Consider the following 17,908-nt stretch of genomic DNA (forward strand, 5'->3'; position numbering starts at 1 on the left):
TTTTCTTTTTCGAGTTTGGAGTTGGATCTTTCTTATTACGGGAGTGAGTGAGTGAGTGAATGAATGAATATGAACGTGGATGACATGGGTTTTCTTTTGATGGATTCTCTTCCTTTGGGTCTCGGTGGAAGGCAGTCCGAATTGTTATTATAGATGTCTGTACCAGATTGCATGATACCACTTTGTTGAGTTTGGCTATTCTGTCTTTTCGTTTATCCTGTTTTTAAAACAGAACAAAAAAGGCATTAATATTCCATTCTGAGGCTTGAGAAGTTGTCCTTTCCGTTGTCCTTTCCGTCAACATGAACATCACACCATGCTTTAATACCCATTTGTTACCCTATTAACTTCTCCTAAAAGCCGTCATCAGGAATCCCCTTGTCCTTCTCCGCAGCCTTTCTCGCCCTATTCATGCCAATCCACCATCTATGTGTCTCCTCAGTCCCCGTCCACTCGCCCTTCTCATCAATCTCATCCCACGGCTTGGGGCTCAGAATGTAGTGAATGTTCTTGACATTCTCGTCCCGCCAGATTTGTGCATGCACACCCTCCCACCTCAACGTCTTGAGCGCGTTGTATACGTAGGGTAGCGCGACCCAACGCCCGCGGTACAAGTCAGATAGCAGCGACTGATCTGCAAAGTCCATGTTGTCCGTCTCCGTCTCCATGTACGCCAGTATCTGGGCGTATAGCGTCTTCGAGGGGTTGATGACCTGTAAGCCCCCATTTATGGAGCCCACGGGCCCGACAGAAGGGTCTGGCCCGACAGAAGGGTCTGCACCCACAGATTGGGCAATGTCAGGGGTCGCGTGCTGCGACGTGAAGGCGCAGTTTGAGGGGATCCAGTCTTTGGGGTAGTGAGGCTTCTTAAGGGGATTACAGACACAAGCATGGCCTGCTGCAAAGACACGCTTGCTGGTGACCTTGTTCCCCGTTGCAGCCAGCGCAGGAGGATCCAGCTCGAGATTCATTAGCTCATCCATGTTCTTGAGGACGAGCATATCCGAGTCGAGCTGTACAACCCGGTCATACTCGGTCAAGGAGAAGGGTGCAAGTTTGCTCCAACAGTCGTAAAACCGCGGATCGTTTGTGAAGTCGTGACCTTTGGTTGGGAGGAGGTAGGGGGTGCGCTGGGAGGGAATGCCACGGACACGCAGGGCTTCACGGCCTTCTGGAGGAAATGAGTCGGTATAGAGGGCTAAGAGGGGGTATCGCGACTTTGCGACCCGAAGGGAATAGTCAAGAGTGAGAAGGCCAGGCAGGTAGTTGAGGTTGGTGATGAGAGCTGTCCAGACTAGGACATTGAACATCAGTAAAGTGATAGCACAATCACGGTGCCTGTATACCTTTGTCCGAGTCAACTGCACGTCTTCGTGGCTCTGAATCTGCCATTTTGAAGACATTCAGCGTTCTGTTGATAGTCAAGGTTCGTAGTTCAGTAGTTCCGAGGGGAAGGTTTGTTAGCAACTCGACGGGGAGACTTCTATGGGAAGCCAGGAGTAACGAAGGCAGACATTGAGAGCTCAGGTGCCCATGGTCTGAAGTTTTTTTGCATCTATTCGTGTACAGGGCCAGATATGAAGCCTCCTGCACACGAAAGTGCTTGACATGTCAAATTGTCGACTTCGACAATTCTCCATGGTTCCTGAGCAAGGCGGGACATTTCTAGGTTCCCAATGACGCGCCTCTGACGATTTTCATAGCAGAGTATGATCTAAGAAGAGATCTAAGGCCACAGGTCTTGATGGGTTCTGCTGTCGTCCTAGGGAGGTTGTCAGCTCGCAGGGCTTTGACAGAGGAAAGAGGGAATTCCACTTACACGCTGAGATGGATGTGAGTCATGTGTCCACCACAGGCTGTGTGGCACAAGATCGATCTCACCTCGGCACGATATGCGAGGCCCTCTTACAGGGAAGTGCCATGCCTAGGTACCAGCATCAAAGCTTCTCCCGTCGGCAATGCAAGCAAGGAAGGGCCTCGAGCGCCAAGACGATCGATCCAGAAAATGTCAGCCGTCTGAGCCTCATGAACTCATTCCACGTCACATCGCCGAGCTAACTCCTCGATCCACAGGCGCGGCTCCGAGCAAGTCAAGCTCGGCACCGCTGTCGGACATAAGTCCGTTGCATCATTGCCCAAGGCTTCGGTGATCGTCCGAGGCTGAACAGCCGGGGCCTCTGACCAAAGCCTGGGGAAGAGCCGCAGGACCGATTGGTGCGCTATGAGCGTACTATGTCGGGTAAAAAGAAAGTGAGGCACACATAGTAGTTGAAAACTATGTATGCTGGTTGTAAGTCGTTGTTGGTGTTGCGTGCAGGTGCAGCAATAGAGTGGAAACACCACGATAACAGTCGCTGGAAAAGCCACGTGAATGATGGCTTGCTATCAAACGCAAGATAATTCAAGACCGGATACCACCGCCGGTCACGTTATCTCATCGCATCTGCACGAAAGGCATGTGAAATCGTTTCCGGTTGATGATCAGTAGCTCGCCATGCATGGACTGAGCTAAGCTGAGCTGAGCTGTTCCATACCAGAAGGAACCGAGGCAGATGTATCACTGTCAAAAGGGCCGAAGTTGATATCTTCATCGTCTGATATCATCAACTTAGACTCAGCCAGCGACATTGTCGTGCTTCCAGAGATAACGAACACGGCAGCCATGATAGTTCGTTTCCACGGTTGCCAGAGGTGATTGGTTGTCTGCGTACGCAGTATCTGCCTGTATTTTTGTTTTTTGTTGAGCTTGTGCTTCACCGTCAGCCCCCTGAAGTAACTGAACTCGTCATCTTGGCGTGTCCATCACTGTAGCAAGATCGACGCCACCATGGCCATTGCCGAAGCCATGTGCTATCGGATCCCTTCCCGTTCAAGATTGCGCTCGGTGAGTTCAAGGTGAAGCGGTCGATAGCGTCCAGGAACCAGGTGAGTTCAACAATTTTGGATGCGCCGGGGCCGCCGTAATTCCAACAATAGCAGCCATCCCCTCCCCTACCTAGAATTGTCCGGGCCAGTTAGTCGTGCCGCCGCCCTCCATTCCCAACGCACCGCCCTGTCTCAACTTTCCCCTGTCTCGCCTGAGCTTGGCTCTAGACATCCATTGGCATATTTCGCCTTTCAATTTGAAATCGGGGTCAATGTGTAGCTCAACAATTCGACACGTGCGCAACCCTAGCTTTGGCACAGCTTAGTCTCAAGTTAGCGACACCAGGGTCTGGAGAGCATGGGCAGCATCAAGTGCCGTCGATGCTTCCTGTTCCTCTGTCGAGCTGTCCAAAGATGACTGCTTCTCCGAATGTCAAGCTCGTAACTACGAGATCTTAGCATCTGATAACTTGAATGCCGAATCTCTGACATCGGACGTTCTCCGTCCGGTCGACCGAGGCAATTCACACTTTTGGATCAAGCAATTACCGATGGGAAGCCCCCAATCAAGGTGCCAAAGACACTGGGATCTGCGACGGAGTCTGCTCTCTCTCCCCGGCCCAAAGGGGACTCCCGAGCAACCGAGCTGGCGGGTTCCTGCAAGTGGACCTGGGGGCCTTCGAGTCTGGGCAGACTGGGCTGTTTTCCTTGTCACGGGTCCCCTCCCGGAGTCGAGCTCTTGACAAGGTGCCCTGTGCGTGTGCTTCTGCTTGTGCTTCCCCAGTGCCGTGCCGACATGCAGCGTTGGTCTTGGTGCCGCTTTAAGATAGTTCCAGGTGATCTCGTGCTAGGGAAAGCCAATCGAGGTGAGTCACTTCCTCACCTTGCTTCTGGAAGACTGGTACAGGTGAGGAGCTGGTATGATGAATGGTTGCGCGTCCTTGTAACAGAACAGGTCAGCCCAACGTCATTGACATTGACGTGGAGGAGCCGACACGCAAACGCTCCATCTCTTAACAAACAGGACTTGTACCATAGCTTTCTGACCGCCTTACCATGGCCCCGTCTTCAATTGGTTCGTTTCATGGCGATCTGTCAAGGAGGGACAGGCACCATCCACGTGCGCCAGCCAGATCACTGTGCCCCTGCCGAGAACTTCATCAGCGAAGCGGACGCTTGTTGGTGGCAACCGACAAGCGTGAGACATGGGGACACCGAGAGGGGGATGTTAAAGCGGCGCCGGTCCACCCGCAGGGCCCTTGTCTCGCTCATCCCAGCACTGATGCGTGGGGATCTCTCAACGAGTTCCACCACCAATTCCATTGCGTTCGCGGTTGCGGTGTTGCGACTGAGAGCGCGGCTGGTGCTGTAAGGATGGGCCCATACCAGCTTCTCTGGCGGCGTGCTGCGACGCTCTGCATTGAGAGCTGTCGTCACTTGACGCCACTGTTCCATGCTTCCCTTGTTTGTGGTGTCCAGACGTGCTGTCCCATCAATGAGGAACATCTCAGCACGGGGCAACTGTTGCATACAGACATGCCCCTCCTCTCGCTGTCACTTCATCTCCAAGCCGGTCATTGACGGCTCAAGAAGCTCGAGTGGTTCGAGGTCGAGGACGAGCAAGCTGGGGCTTAGCGATGACTGTACATTCTCCATAATTGTCCCCTTTCTTTTCGATGGTCGGGGGTGGATCCGTAGCTCCCCAGCAGAACGAGAGCTGGAGGAGCAAGACCGTGCTGGACGAGGTGACTTTCTGAACCGGGGTGCTTGATGAGGCTGCTGATTGGATCTCAACATCCAGCGATGCAATGTCCCACACCGCGGCATTCGGTATTCCGTCTACAGAAAGCCAGTGTCAGTAGGTGCCCCCCGGCGATTGCTATGTGCTGCCGCTGACGGGTGACCACCTTGCGACCTGGTGTTTTTCCTTTTTCTGCTAGACGGCGTTTGAGGGGTCGCAGGCTGGATTCGAAAGCTGGGGTGTTGGTGATGGTGTCAGGGTGTGCAAGTTGGCTGTTGGATTCGTACTGACCTTTTGCCTCGATTTGGTTATAGCAGCAGAAGCAATTCCTACCGCCTGCTCCTGCCCGGTCTCCCTCACCTTGGTGGTTGCCACTGTGCAGTTGCAGGAGGGCGCAATGTACTTCGTACAGTACCTTCCCGCACTAACTGTTGACACTAGAACGGGAAGTAGTGGGATGGATGTCGATGTGGGAAGGAGTCACCCACACCCATCCACATCCACGCCATTCCCATCCCCATCCCCAGATGGGCACAGCTATATCTACAAGCTCCCGTCTCTGCCCTCCCTCCCTCTTCTCGTAGTCTCGCTTCATCCCCTCCTCTGTCTGTCTCATCTCGCCTTGGTCTTACTTCAATTCCTCAGCCAAGTACATAAATCCTCTTCCCCTCCTCTCAATTGAAGCTCTCTGTCCCTCCCACTTACACCACCTATTGTGGACTTGCGCCGACCCTGTTCATACTTGTCTCCTGATCGCTGTAATCGTCACCGCTTCTATACTCGCGTATAAGTAGCTGGACATCGCTGTCGCAAATTACCTTGATCTACACATCCTTTCACATACAGCATACATCACAATGTCGCGAATCACTGCTCCCGCCTCAAAGCTCGCCCGCACTCTTGCTGAGTCGCATCGTTCTGCCGGCGCCGTCCTCATGCCCAAGTATGATGAGCTCCTCCGAGCTCCCCGCCGTCCTTCTGAGCACCAGCAGCACTCTGAGGTGAGCCTCCATCTTGCCAATTGATCAACCCAGTCGCTAACAATTACATCAGACCCGTGGTCTCACCACCACCCACCGCCCTACTCCTCAGCCATCCATCGCCCACCGCACACGGCCTCTGATGCAGGGCTTCCACTCTTCTACTCCTTCCAAGACTCCCGCCGCTCACGTCGACACAACCGTCTTGCCCAAGATCCACCCCATTCCCACCTCGAACGAGCCTATTCCCCGTGTGCCTCTTCTCCCCGACAACTACGGCGCTTTCCACCACTCTCTCTCCGACGCGGCCGATCTGGCCCGCGGCAACCGCCCCATCATCCTTGCCGTCGACCCCGATGTGGTCGTTCCCGGTGCGCCCATGGCCGACATGGAGGGCATCAACCTTGACAATGTCGAGCTCAAGTTTGCGCATGAGCCTCAGCCCGCCGCCACTACCGAAGATGGCGACAAGAGCACATTCTTCAAGGACATTATCCGAAGCATGAGAGACGATGTGTTTGCTCAGCCTCAGACCCAGAAAGCCTGACGAGAACATCAACCATCTGGGATGTGACACGATTAAGAGTTTCGAGCATGAGCTTCTTGGAAAGAAGTATAAGGATATAAGCGTTTAATTTGCCCTGTTTTCATTTGTTTGCGCGATATGCTGTCATACCACCATCTCCTTGTTACTACAAGAGAGCGAGTGTGACTGGAGGCCATCTACTAACTGAGCCAACTACGATCAATATCATAGCAAACCAAAGCCCAAAGTGGCAGCCTGGAATATCAATACAAAGAGTTTGATTGTCCAAAGAAATTGCTAAGTCCCAGATAATGTGAATCACGATCTACAAAAGACGTGTACGTGAGACATGCCATGCGCAGTAAATTACTAAATAACCATTCGCCAAATTTAAAACCAAGTAACTACTATAGAAGTGAGAGCGATTGATGCGCCTCTCGAGCGTCATGCTGCGCCGAGTTTTGCGTTGATGTGTGATGTTGTGTTGTGTCTATGGTATCATCTCTCGTAAAACACCACCTGCAACCCCCATCCATGTTCCGGCTCAACTTCCTTTCCCTTCCTTCCTTCCTTTCCCCTTTTGGCCTTTGTTCCTGTCAATCTCTGGGTCTCGCCACTTTGTCGTACAGTACATATTCGCAGGTTAGATGCAGGTAACCAATAACGAACCAACCAGCCGGCGGCTCATGGAGCCTCGTCTGCGTCCCGTCCTGCGTCCCTCTTTCACCGCCCATCAGAAACCCCACGCGGTATGTCGGAGTTCGTCTACCGCTTCTTCATAGACGGCCTGGGCTTGCACTCGTCGTTGGTGACGGGGTGCAGCATCACCTTGATGGGATAGTTCTGCGTGTTGTGCTGGTAGCCCTTGGCCCAGTCGTAACTAACGGCGTAGGCAAAGATGCTTCCGTTCTTGTTGAAGGTGGTGGCCGTGATGCTGCCGCCCACGTTGGGGTAGCCCTTGAGACGGTGCTTGGCGTCCTTGTCCCAGAAGTGGAACGTACCGTCGGAGCCGGCCGTGCTGAAGGTGCCGTGGACGGGGTGGAACGAGATATCGTTGACGGCGTAGACGTTGGTGACGCTGTTGGCGGGGGGGTCACGGTGACACTTGAAGGAGAAGTTGGAGCTGCAGCGTGTTAGTTAAAGATCTGGTCATCACGCAGGCGATGGTTATCGATGCTTACCTCGAGTCCTTGTCCTCGACATACTGGATCGCGCAACGACCTTCGATACTGCCAATAGCAAAGCCCGCAGAGTCAGTGAAGCAGCTAACCACCCTGGTCTGCCATTTAAGCGGGCTCTGCAGAGTCTTGTAGAATTTGGTAGGGTTCTTGAGGTCGATGACGTTGATGTACCGGTCGGCGGTTCCCACGACGCAGAGGTTGTCGCGGACGTCCATGGTGTAGACCCTCTCCTGGCAGGTCAGGGTCGCGGCCGGCTGCTGCTGCCGCAAGTCCCAGTACTTGACCGTCTTGTCCCAGGAGCCAGAGACCACCATGGGCCCGTTGCCGCTGTCGAAGAAGCGGACCGTCCGCACGGGCTGGTCGTGCGTGCCCACGACCATGTCCTGCTGCGAGGCGAGGTCGCAGACCTTGACGTTCTTGTCGGCGCCTGCTGAGGCGATCTTGGTTCCATCCTGGGGAGCTTGGTCAGCTGCGAGCTCTGGGGGATCGTATTTCTTCGTGACATACCTTGGAAAAGTCGACATTCAGGACGGGCTGGGAGTGCTCGTAGACATGACGACCTTGGCTCCGGCCATTCCCATCAATCTCGTAGATGCGGACCTTGGCGTCCCAACTAGAGACGGCGAGATAGTCGGGGCCGTTGGGCGCGGGCGAGAAGGCCAGGTCGGAGACGCTGTCGGTGGGAGGTGAATCGAGCGCGACATCAGCCTTGAGGTCGCCGACGGTGGTGCTCGCCGCCGAGCTCGACGCGCCGCCAAAGAGTGTCGACATGGTTGCAGAGGGAGTTGGGTGAGTTCGAAAGGATGGTGTCGACTTTTCTGTGTCGTCGGCGCGTAAGGATCTCGCGTGTCAAAAGGTCGTGGCTATCGCGAGCGTGCCAGATGTTGCAATATCCACACCGTATCTCGAGTCTCTGGATCGATTGCGTTCGAAGTAAAGAGGGACAGTCGTTGTCGCGCCGTCAAAGCTGAGAGCACCAAAGCTTTGTATACTGGGATGGATGAACAGGCACGAAGGCAACGACCCAGCCTTCTCGACGAGAGGCTCGGATTGGCCAGCTTCACTGAAAAAAATCCGTTTAGGAGCACGCCCCATCAGAGCTCCCCATCTCTAGCCCCACCCCCAGGCCCCATCTCAAATAAAAATTTCGAATCCAAACAATTCTCTTCCTTTTTCTTCTTTCCTTTCTTCTTCACCCGCCCCCTCGCTCAATAAATCGCCATTCGAAGCTCACAAACAGAGACACTGCGATCGCAGCGTCTCCCTTTACATTGGCTTTGGGAGAAAGTCCCCGGACGTCTCTGTTTCGACGGAGCCTGCGGAAACGCGCCGCCATAGAAGCACAGCGGCTGACCTCTGCACCCAGGCCCTCTCCCTGCGCCGGCCCTGCCCTCCGCTACATCTTCCCGTATGGCAACTTGATACTCACGCTGAACCAATCTCCCGGTCCCTTTGGATGAGGATATGAGTCCGCTGCCGGGTTGAGGGGTTCTTCTTGGGCTGACGGTGGCCGAAAGGTGGATGGTTGGCAGACGTTGGTCGCTCGTGAGTGTGGCATCGGGTGCTGAGGACTTGTTGTCGAGGTTGATAGGTATGCGATTGCTCAGCGAAAGCCGAGTTACTCAACGGGGCTCATTCTTGATGCGAGGGGGGGCGGTCCATCCCGTCGACGCTTGGGCGATGGTTTCTTACCCTCCTTTTTTACACTCTAAACTTCGTTGGAAGTTCCTCTTGGGTGAAACCGGAGCCTGGGTCGAGATGGGTTGAAGTTTTCGTGATGATGACCAATATTAGAGTCAAGCACCGAGACAGGAAAATCCTGTCACTGTGGACCATCAAACATATGTCAACTGAAAAACTTCAACCCACTCGACTTTGGTCGACTGGATGTCAAGATAGAAAGTGTAGTGGCTGCCTTGGCTGTGACAGCAAACCGCCACCCGGTGATTCTAAACCTACTGTGATACCTTGGTCTGACGTTGGATGTTTGCTCCCCTCAAGATCACCAACAGGGACCAAAGTTGTGTCTGTCAGGTCAGCCTCCCGTCTGGATTGGCTGTCGCTCAGACCCCTGCATTGTCATGTTACCGGCCTGCCTCGATTCCGGGGTCAAGATTTGCTGAACCCTTTCCCATGTCAGGGGCCACCCTTTCGGTCAATCACACCTCGTCGTGGTAGCTCGACTTTGTATACTTCCAATCAAACGGAACTCGCTCGAGTAGACACGAGCACAACAGTAGTAAAGGACAACGTACCTGCATGAGCTGACTCCCTCATGACCAATATCACGATACAGAGGGGTCCAGTCTCGAGTTGTGACTGGTTATGATGGTGATGCAGTCACTCAATTAAGCGACAGCCGGCTTCTGAGGTTATCCCAACCAACAACCAGCCGTCACAGACAATGAAAGGCCGGCAGAATGCCACCGCGCGTCTTTTGCCCAACCACATTCCTCACGATCCTCTAGCCCATCTCCCGATACGGCGGATCCATGCTCCTGTATGGTCCACGGCTGCCCATGTCACACCAGCCCGTCTCAACGCCACACCTTTTCCCAAGCGAGACGAATCCTCCAATGGCCGGGCCGCGCGGCATCATGACCAGAAAAGCCCCCGGCGGCATGCCTTCCCGCGTATATTGGATGTGTGTATATGTATGTTAGATGCAGCCTTTCCGGTAGGGCACGGACGACGGTGATACTCTTACGGCGCGGGAGAGCGAAGGGAAAGGTCTTGGGAGTGGAGGCTGAGCAGCATTGGCGAGGGACTTGGCAGATGAGGAGTGACGAGGCCTTGTCCTACGACGAGACGGAGGGGGGAAGGATTCGTATAGAGTTCTTGTTTTCGTTCTTTGAAAATCCATTCTTTTACGAGGTAGAAGACCCCCCCCCCCAAACGTCATCTCTTTCTTGTCCGTCTTCTTGGTTTGTCTTGGATTACGCGCAAGGATACTCGTTACACTGAGATTGCTCGCACTCCTTTCATTTATACCAGCAGTGAATCCTTCCGGAACATCGCGCCTCATTCTCTTCAACTTTACCTTATTCTCTCCTTGAGCCATTCATTGTCCATTTACGTCTTCGCTCGCGCCCTAGAATCCATTGCCCACCATGCGTTTCCTCTTCTTCGCCACCCTCGTCACCTCCGCCCTGGCGATCGACTCCCTCACCGAGCTTATGGACCAGCTCCCCAAGTGCTCCATCGAATGCCTGACCAACGCCCTGTCTGAGCAAGGCTGCTCCCTCACCGACGTCCAATGCGCGTGCTCCAACGTCCAGGCCATTGTTGAGAGTGCTTCACCATGCCTCATCATCGCAGGCTGTGCCCTTGATGAGCTATCCAGTACGTCGTTCTCCATCATGCACGCCTTAAGAAACACTTCTTCCAGGGATACCGTATGTCTAACTTCCTCCTTACAGAAGCATCAACTTCTGTTGCAGACATCTGCTCCGGCCAAATCACCGGCACCCCTACTCCAGCGGCATCATCGGCTCCAACTTCCACCACCGCCGACACCGTCGAGACGAACGGCCAGCCTTCCACCTTTGGCAAGGGATCCATGTGGACGGGAGCACTTGCCGCAGTAGCAGTTGCTCTTCTGTGATTGATGCTCCAGAACCGGATGTGAAGAGGGACAGATTGTATAACTTGCATTTCAAAGGCGTAGTTGGGCTTGGTGATCATCATTCCTCGCGGGTCGGGTCCTTTTTTCTTCTATCGTTGTATTATCAAAGAGCAAAGACTTGGTTGCTCCGAGCAAGCCAAGATGGTCTATAGATCCATGATAAGCAACCCATTAATACAGTCGCGGTTCACACCAATATCCCAGTCCTCCCCAGGTCACATTACCTGTCCAAAGGATATCGGTATTCCTGTCCATCTAAAACGCCAATCCCAGAGACGAGTAGACCTTCTCGCTCTCCAATATCCCTGTAGAAATATTCCTCCTCTTCTTCCCTCTCTAGTCTCGTTTTGCTCTATGCTCTTTTCTTTCGCGGAAAAGCATCACTCAAGGGGTGAACTGGCCCAGAGCGCCATTGTCTCCGCCATCAAACTCCTCCTGCAACCTGTCAAGCTCGTGGAAATGTCCTGCGAGCTCCATTCCCTTGCGTCGCTGTGCCTCGACACGTCGCCAGTCCCATTTGCCTGGCATGTTCAGATCAACATCCGAGAGATCAACCGAAAGATCGCCGAGGTGCTGCTCGCCCGTGGTCCAACCGCCCGGCCGTTCCGGAAGCAGCCCAGCCGCGCCTCCGAGCACAATAGCCGGGTGCACTGTAAAGCGACCAAGCTTGATAACATACTTGCTAATGGCCGTCGCATAGATCTTCTTCTCCCAACCACCAGCCGGATCCTGCGCTCCCCGTGTAGCAGTCTTCATGAAGCGAGGGTCAAGCCACGACTTGGGCCGGGCAGTACCCTTGGGCACGTAGTGTGTCGCGATGTAGAGCCATTTTCGATCCCAGCTCAGAATACGGCTCCACATCTCGTAGTTCTTGTAAGCAGGGATCTCGCGCTTGAAGCTGCACTCCACGGCGCCGAGCATGATGCCAATGGAGCCCTTGATGGGTTGGTCGGTCTTGGGGTCGAGAACGATCTTGTTCTGGGCGTTGCGGGAGAGGACGGCGAGAGACTCGCGGAGGAGGTAAGAGATGAGGTGTGTTCGGGAGATATCGAGGTCGGCAAAGTAGGTAGAGTTGGACTTGTGGAGGTTATAGTCGATCTCGAGAAGGGGCGCATGGCTGGACGAGATGATGGGCTTGAAGAGGGCATCGGGACCGAGTTTCGGGGACTTGCGCAAGAGAGTGTGGTAGATAAAGGAGTAGAAGACGCGGTACTGGAACTTGTCAGCGCAGGTAAAGAGACAATCAAGTGGGAGACACTCACAGTCCAGGCAAGGGGCATAGTCTTCCAGTTAAAGATGACAAAAAACATCAACAGGATCCTCGACGTGCGACCAGGCCCTGTGAGAAAAGCCTTGATCATGGGGATCCAGTTCACGCGGTAGGCGGCATATCCAGCAACTGAGCCCAAAGCGATGGGCGCAGCCAAGGAGCCGGCGAGCGAGAGCCCATGGATCTTCTTCGCCGCAGAAGCCATGGTGTTGAAGTTGGGTCGAAGAGCAACACGCGACGAGGGGGCGGATGTGTCAGACTCAACGCCAGGGGTTCTTCCTCGGTATTTATACCAGGTTGGGAAGCAAAGATGCCAGAATATCCGTGCGACAAGAAATTATAGACACTGAATTACAATGGTCCCCCTGCGCGCGTCGCAAAACGCGTTCCCCTTTAATGCAGAGCTGAAGGGAACCGAGGTACCAATAAGTCTGTGGAGACTCGGCCGAGATCCACATGTCATTGGAGCTGGGGAAGGAAGTGTTGGGAAGCGAGAGACGGGGTTTATGCTTAAGAGGGAAGGAGATGTTAAAGTCCGATCGAAATGGCAGCGAGCCTAGGTATCACAAGGGTCGTTTATCTGAGGTCAAAGTGTGGAGTTGAAGGGTCTTGCCAAACTCGAGACTTATGGCTGACAACTGGCAAAAAGAAGGACACAGAATTGGTGAAATCTGTAAAAAGAAAGGACTTCGATGGATTCAAACCACCTCTAATGGACGAACAGGGAATCGAACCCTGGACCACTCCCAGATGATTCGGACGAATTATGCTAAGGGAGTATTATACCACTAAACCATTCGCCCGGTTATTGTTGAATAGCGAGACTCTATTGCTCACCATGCAGCCCCGGCAGCAAAGCACTGCATTTCCGACTTGTTTCGCATCATCCTTACCCTAGGTACGGTTCAATTCCTGCCCATGTCCCATGAGGACCATCCTCTGGCGCCGTGAGAGGGCACTGAGACACTACTAGGACTATAGAGGCCTTTCTTAGGGACTTTGAAACAATTCTTCTTGATCTTGATGCTGTTCTTTGGTTTTATTTTCCGTATTCTATCTTGTTCTTTACAATGACTTCTCGACCTCCTCCACAGCATCCAACACGGGCTTCCAGTTGGCCCACTCGGCATCACCACCGGGGATTCCCCCAAACAACGGCAACCTGGTGCCATCAATATCACCAAACCCTCTAAGCCTGCCAACAGCCTCTGTGATACCAACAGTGCCGTACTTGACCACAATCTCCTCCATGGAGCTGACCTTGAACTGTAGCAGCCGCCTCTCCTGCTGCTCGGCCTCGGTGGCCTGGGTCTTGGTCGAAAGCTCATACAGACGCACCAGCGTCTTGGGGAAGAAGCCCGCGGAGCCGTCAATGGCGCCTGCAAAGCCTACTGAAACGACGGGGAACAGCTGCTGGCCCAGGCCAGTGAAGGGGTGGAAGTGGTCGTAGTCGATGGACGGGTTGGAGCCCACCTGGATGTGTGTCGACACGTCGCCGTGAGAGAGCTTGCAGCCCACAATGTTGGGGTGCTTGGCGAGGGTGACGTAGGTCGAGGGGGTGACCTTGACGTTGTTGGAGACGCCGGGGTAGTGGTAGCTGAAGAACGGTTAGCTTGTGTTATCATGATAGTGTTTTGAGAGGACTTGCATCATGACGGGGATAGGGCTCTGGTCAGCCACGGCTGTGAACCACCGGATAATGCCCTCCTGCGTCGTCACAGCGGCATTGTATCCAGGAGCAAGGCACAATCCCCACTGAGAACCCGCCTTTTGAGCATCCTTGAGTTGCTCGACCGTCTCCTCGATGCTGTTGGTCGCCGTGCCAGCAATGATGGGGTAGTCCTTGAACCCCTCCTTCTCCAGACCCGCCTTGATCCCGCTTAGAATCTGGTGACGATCCCTGGGGTGCAGGTGGACCGCCTCGCCTGTGCTGCCGAGGACGACGAGACCTCGGATGCCGTTCTTGGCCAGGTAGACGGCGTGGGCGGCCTGCGTCTCAATGTCTACAGGCGGGGTGACCGAGTTGTAGTTGGCAGCCTTCTTGGAGGCGAAAAAGGTAGGGACGGGCACGTAGATGCCCTTGGGCGGAGGAGCAGCCATGATGAACAGGAAAAAAGGGTTTTCGCTACGTGATGAACTGGAAAGCAAAGAAACAGCAGCAGGAAGAGCGTTGCACGAGGGACTTGTCGTGAGGGGTTGACATGATGTATTATAAGCACGTATTGCCGTGCAGAACGAGTTGGTAACGAGCCGAAGGCCGGCGGGTTCGGTCCCTCGGGCTATCTCCCAGCGATCCTACGCGACTAATGAGTGGTTGCTTCTGATGTAATCGGCAGAAGGGGACAGGTTGACCTATCGAGTTGCTGATGGCTTAACAATCCCCCAAAGCTGGTGGAACCCTTGCCCCTCTTTGTTAAATCACTTGATGAATGAGAGCAATTCCTAGTGCCAATTGCTTCAGTCTTGCAGGCTTTGTTAACCGATCGACGGCGGATACGTAAAAGATCCGCGGAAAAGAAACCCGAACCGATTCGTGAACCGATGCCGGCCCGGGGATGAAGCCAATTGCAGTTCTGAGGTGCAGTAGCAAATTGAGGAGTTTGGGGTACGGAGGATGCGTAAGGATGCCTCCACTATCAAACTGAAAGGGAAATGGGCCTGGTCAGTGCGAGGCATAAGATGGATATAATAGGTAGACATCCTGAGTCTCGCAATGAGTGCATACCTACTAAGTATCTCTGAGCAAGTCTGATTCGCTGTTTAATTCAATGTCCTTCCATAACTCCTATGACCTAAAGTATCTGATATGTGTTGTGAAACCCGACTATCGAAAAGCCCATGTGCCTCCTTTGTTGGACGTCAACTATTTGCCTTGCGCATCTGACATAGCCAGTCTCACTTCATCCAATTTCAAACCATAATCTGGCTTCAATTGAATGGCTTTTTTAAGGACCCGGACCTTCATCTTCTAGAGTTATCGCTCTATCCAATTTCTTGGCTCCGCCGTTCCCGACGATGCCTTCTGAGATCCAAACGGTCTATATGTTTATTCAACTCCGAAACTCCATCTGAGATCAACGCCTTTGAGGTATATTTTCTCTCCTCTCTTTTCTTTTTTATCGGATAACCTGGGTTCCCTCTGCTGGCTCGAGCACCTTCCATTGGCAGGCCAAATCCTTCTTCTCGTTGTGCTGCCTCAACTTGGCAATGATCTTGTTGGCAATCGTCTCAAAGTTGTGTGTGGCCAGAGCCAGGATGGTAGGGCCAGCGCCTGAAAGGCACACGCCGAGGAAGCCCTCCTCGGTCTTGGGGGACATGGACTCGACGATCTCGGTGAGGCCGGGGATGAGGGTCTGGCGGTAGGGCTGGTGGATCTTGTCCTGCATGGCGAGGTGGATGAGCTCGGGGTCGGGAGGAGACTGGCCCAGGGCGACGGGCAGAAGGGCGATTCGTTGGAGGTTGAACGTCTGTGAGAGGGAGGGTCAGCTGGCTACTAACATGGTGGAACAGGTTGCCAAACGTACCACATCGGGACGGGAGTACTTTTCAGGTAGCACACTTCGAGCAGCGTGCGTGGCGACCTGGAAATCGGGGATAATGGCAACAGCCTTGATCTCCTTGGCCCAGGGGAACTTGATGTGGTGGCCGATGCCGTGAGGAGGGTTCGGGGGCTTCTTGCCCGTGTCCTCGCCGCCAGCCGGCGCGGGGAGCACCTCACTAAGGGGGATCTCTGTCCGGGCGACGTCCTCGGGGGTCAAGGGCTTGAGGTATGTTCCGACGAAGCCTCCGTAGAGGGCGGCACCGACATTGTCGGGGTGTCTCTCTGGGGAGTCGAGGTTAGCAGGTAGAGCTCTTGAAGAGCTCTCAAGACTCACCAATCATGAGGCAGTAGTCAAACAGGCGGTCATAGTCGAGGTGCTTCAGCCCTCCGACCTCGCGGCCAAGGACAACACCAGCAACCACAGCAGCACCGGAGCTACCCAGGCCGCGACCAAGAGGGATGGGGTTCTTGATGTGAACATGGGTCTCGACGGGGAAATTTCGCTGGTCGTGGCATCGCAGGACGTAGAGGGCGACGCGGGTCAGCAGGTTGGACTGGGGGTCGAGGCTGATGTCGCCGGTGCCCTCTCCCTCTCCCTCGTACGTGATCCTGCAGTTGAGCGGGTGCTCCGACTTGGTCTTGGTGCGGTCGATGGTGACGTGCAGCTCGAGGTACACCGAGAGGGCGAGGCCGATGACATCGAAGCCCGGGCCAATGTTGGCGCTGGAGCAGGGGGTCTTGATGACAAACGATTCCATGACTGGTCTGTCTTGTGTGTGTTAATGAGACGCTCTGACGCCGTGTGTGGATTTGTTTGGTGTGTCTCACGGGGGGAAAAGACGTTGGTGGGAGGAGAGGTCACAGGCTCTAGAGAGTTAAACTGCCAATGGCGCAATTGGAGCTAGTTCAATGGAGACGATCAATCGCGAAAAAGTCTCCGATCTGCTTCTGGCAATTCTTTTCTTTCTCTTGGAGAAGATCGAGTCGAGAGAAGTTTGCGTGGACCCGACCCTGATAGTGATTAACTGACAGAGTCATACCCGTCCAGGGCCCCGATGACGGAGCTGGCCGCATCCATACGAAAGCCTTCAATGCCCGCTTCTTTTTTTTGCTGGCAGTTGGCGGGGTAGAAAAAAAAGTCTCTCGATGGCTGCCCCTCCATCGATATTCATTGGTCGACGACGGTTCAATTGGACATTTTCTGGCTGCTAAACCCGGCTGTGAAAATGTCCTGGGCAAGGGTTTCCATCGGGTTATCGGGCAGGGAGTTTGCTTGTGGAGTTGACCAACAATAGAACGGGCAGTTGGTTGACTAAACAACATGCAAGTCGAGGTATACAAGAGGAGCTGCAACTGTGGTGCTGGAATATATTAATACGAGAAGCACAAACACCACTCGTCCCATTAGATCCTTGGATATAATACTCTTCCAAGGCCTCAATCCAGATCCCTCCCGCCCCCTCCCCGACGAAGCGAAGTGGCTGACCTTTGCCGATTGTTACGCAGCAGCCTCATGCACAACCAATCGACTCTGCATCCATATCCCGTCCAATCCGATCCCATCCTTGCACAATAAATTCCCGCTTCCCGAGCGAGAGCGAGAGCCTCGTGACTTTGCTCGTGTTGCTGCCGTCGGCATGTCCATCTGCCACTGCCCGTTGGGGTATTAATCCGCATCTCGATTCATTGATCAGATGCACGTCTGACATGATGTTTTTTGTGCACCTTTCGTGTATAGACGCATTGCCCAGTCAAGAGCATCAGCACCTTGTTTCTGGCCGTTGGTTTGCTGACATGGATGCAGTCTATGCACAACATGACTACAACAGCAACGCCTCTGTAGATATTACAACCTGACCTATAACATTAGACATCATTTGTCCGTTCGTAGATATATTTTCCGTTGTTCACAACGAACCTTGAGCTGACCAATATGGGCAAAACCGTGCGTCCGAGACTCTGATGGATGTCCCCAAATAGCAGCACCAATCTCACCACCATGATGTCAATATCGATAAACTATCAAGCCTAACCGTGGGATGTCCTCCCTAGTGCTGAGGAAAGACAACAAGCCCGTCATCTCTCACCCAAAATGTATCTTTCTCCATCTCGTATGCTGCATAGGTGCCCAGAATCTCCATTGCCGGGAATCCCGGCATTAGCATCTCGACCGCTATTC

General features: G+C 53.8%; 7 protein-coding genes and 1 non-coding gene across 8 annotated transcripts; 2 read left to right on the plus strand and 6 right to left on the minus strand.

Annotated features, from left to right (window-relative positions):
• Nucleotides 1-353: 353 nt before the first annotated feature.
• On the minus strand, nucleotides 354-1,392 carry LRP88_02682 (nucleotide-diphospho-sugar transferase; the record flags this gene model as incomplete). The annotated part of the gene is made up of 2 exons (XM_083239323.1): nucleotides 354-1,294; nucleotides 1,347-1,392. 2 exons carry the CDS (start codon nucleotides 1,390-1,392, stop codon nucleotides 354-356), a joined length of 987 nt encoding a protein of 328 aa, XP_083104453.1.
• Nucleotides 1,393-5,463: 4,071 nt separating this feature from the next.
• Nucleotides 5,464-6,133, plus strand: LRP88_02683 (uncharacterized protein; the record flags this gene model as incomplete). Its single annotated transcript, XM_083239324.1, has 2 exons — nucleotides 5,464-5,607; nucleotides 5,660-6,133. 2 exons carry the CDS (start codon nucleotides 5,464-5,466, stop codon nucleotides 6,131-6,133), a joined length of 618 nt encoding a protein of 205 aa, XP_083104454.1.
• Nucleotides 6,134-6,877: 744 nt separating this feature from the next.
• On the minus strand, nucleotides 6,878-8,064 carry LRP88_02684 (RNA export factor GLE2; the record flags this gene model as incomplete). The annotated part of the gene is made up of 3 exons (XM_083239325.1): nucleotides 6,878-7,235; nucleotides 7,294-7,745; nucleotides 7,801-8,064. 3 exons carry the CDS (start codon nucleotides 8,062-8,064, stop codon nucleotides 6,878-6,880), a joined length of 1,074 nt encoding a protein of 357 aa, XP_083104455.1.
• A 2,339-nt stretch (nucleotides 8,065-10,403) lies between these two features.
• On the plus strand, nucleotides 10,404-10,897 carry LRP88_02685 (CFEM domain-containing protein; the record flags this gene model as incomplete). The annotated part of the gene is made up of 2 exons (XM_083239326.1): nucleotides 10,404-10,635; nucleotides 10,713-10,897. The coding sequence occupies 2 exons, from the start codon at nucleotides 10,404-10,406 to the stop codon at nucleotides 10,895-10,897; spliced, it is 417 nt and encodes a 138-aa protein (XP_083104456.1).
• Nucleotides 10,898-11,302: 405 nt separating this feature from the next.
• LRP88_02686 (uncharacterized protein) lies at nucleotides 11,303-12,393 on the minus strand (the record flags this gene model as incomplete). Its single annotated transcript, XM_083239327.1, has 2 exons — nucleotides 11,303-12,130; nucleotides 12,181-12,393. The coding sequence occupies 2 exons, from the start codon at nucleotides 12,391-12,393 to the stop codon at nucleotides 11,303-11,305; spliced, it is 1,041 nt and encodes a 346-aa protein (XP_083104457.1).
• A 508-nt stretch (nucleotides 12,394-12,901) lies between these two features.
• LRP88_02687 lies at nucleotides 12,902-12,991 on the minus strand. Its single transcript has one exon. It is a non-coding gene; the product is annotated as a tRNA-Ala (tRNA).
• A 262-nt stretch (nucleotides 12,992-13,253) lies between these two features.
• Nucleotides 13,254-14,288, minus strand: LRP88_02688 (dihydrodipicolinate synthase family protein; the record flags this gene model as incomplete). The annotated part of the gene is made up of 2 exons (XM_083239328.1): nucleotides 13,254-13,785; nucleotides 13,837-14,288. 2 exons carry the CDS (start codon nucleotides 14,286-14,288, stop codon nucleotides 13,254-13,256), a joined length of 984 nt encoding a protein of 327 aa, XP_083104458.1.
• A 1,016-nt stretch (nucleotides 14,289-15,304) lies between these two features.
• On the minus strand, nucleotides 15,305-16,487 carry LRP88_02689 (homoserine kinase; the record flags this gene model as incomplete). The annotated part of the gene is made up of 3 exons (XM_083239329.1): nucleotides 15,305-15,655; nucleotides 15,713-16,011; nucleotides 16,064-16,487. 3 exons carry the CDS (start codon nucleotides 16,485-16,487, stop codon nucleotides 15,305-15,307), a joined length of 1,074 nt encoding a protein of 357 aa, XP_083104459.1.
• Between the last annotated feature and the right edge of the window lie 1,421 nt (nucleotides 16,488-17,908).

This window comes from Fusarium phalaenopsidis (genome assembly GCF_050370095.1).
Source record: "Fusarium phalaenopsidis strain FUZ10S chromosome Unknown contig_32286, whole genome shotgun sequence".
Lineage (NCBI taxonomy): Eukaryota > Fungi > Ascomycota > Sordariomycetes > Hypocreales > Nectriaceae > Fusarium > Fusarium phalaenopsidis.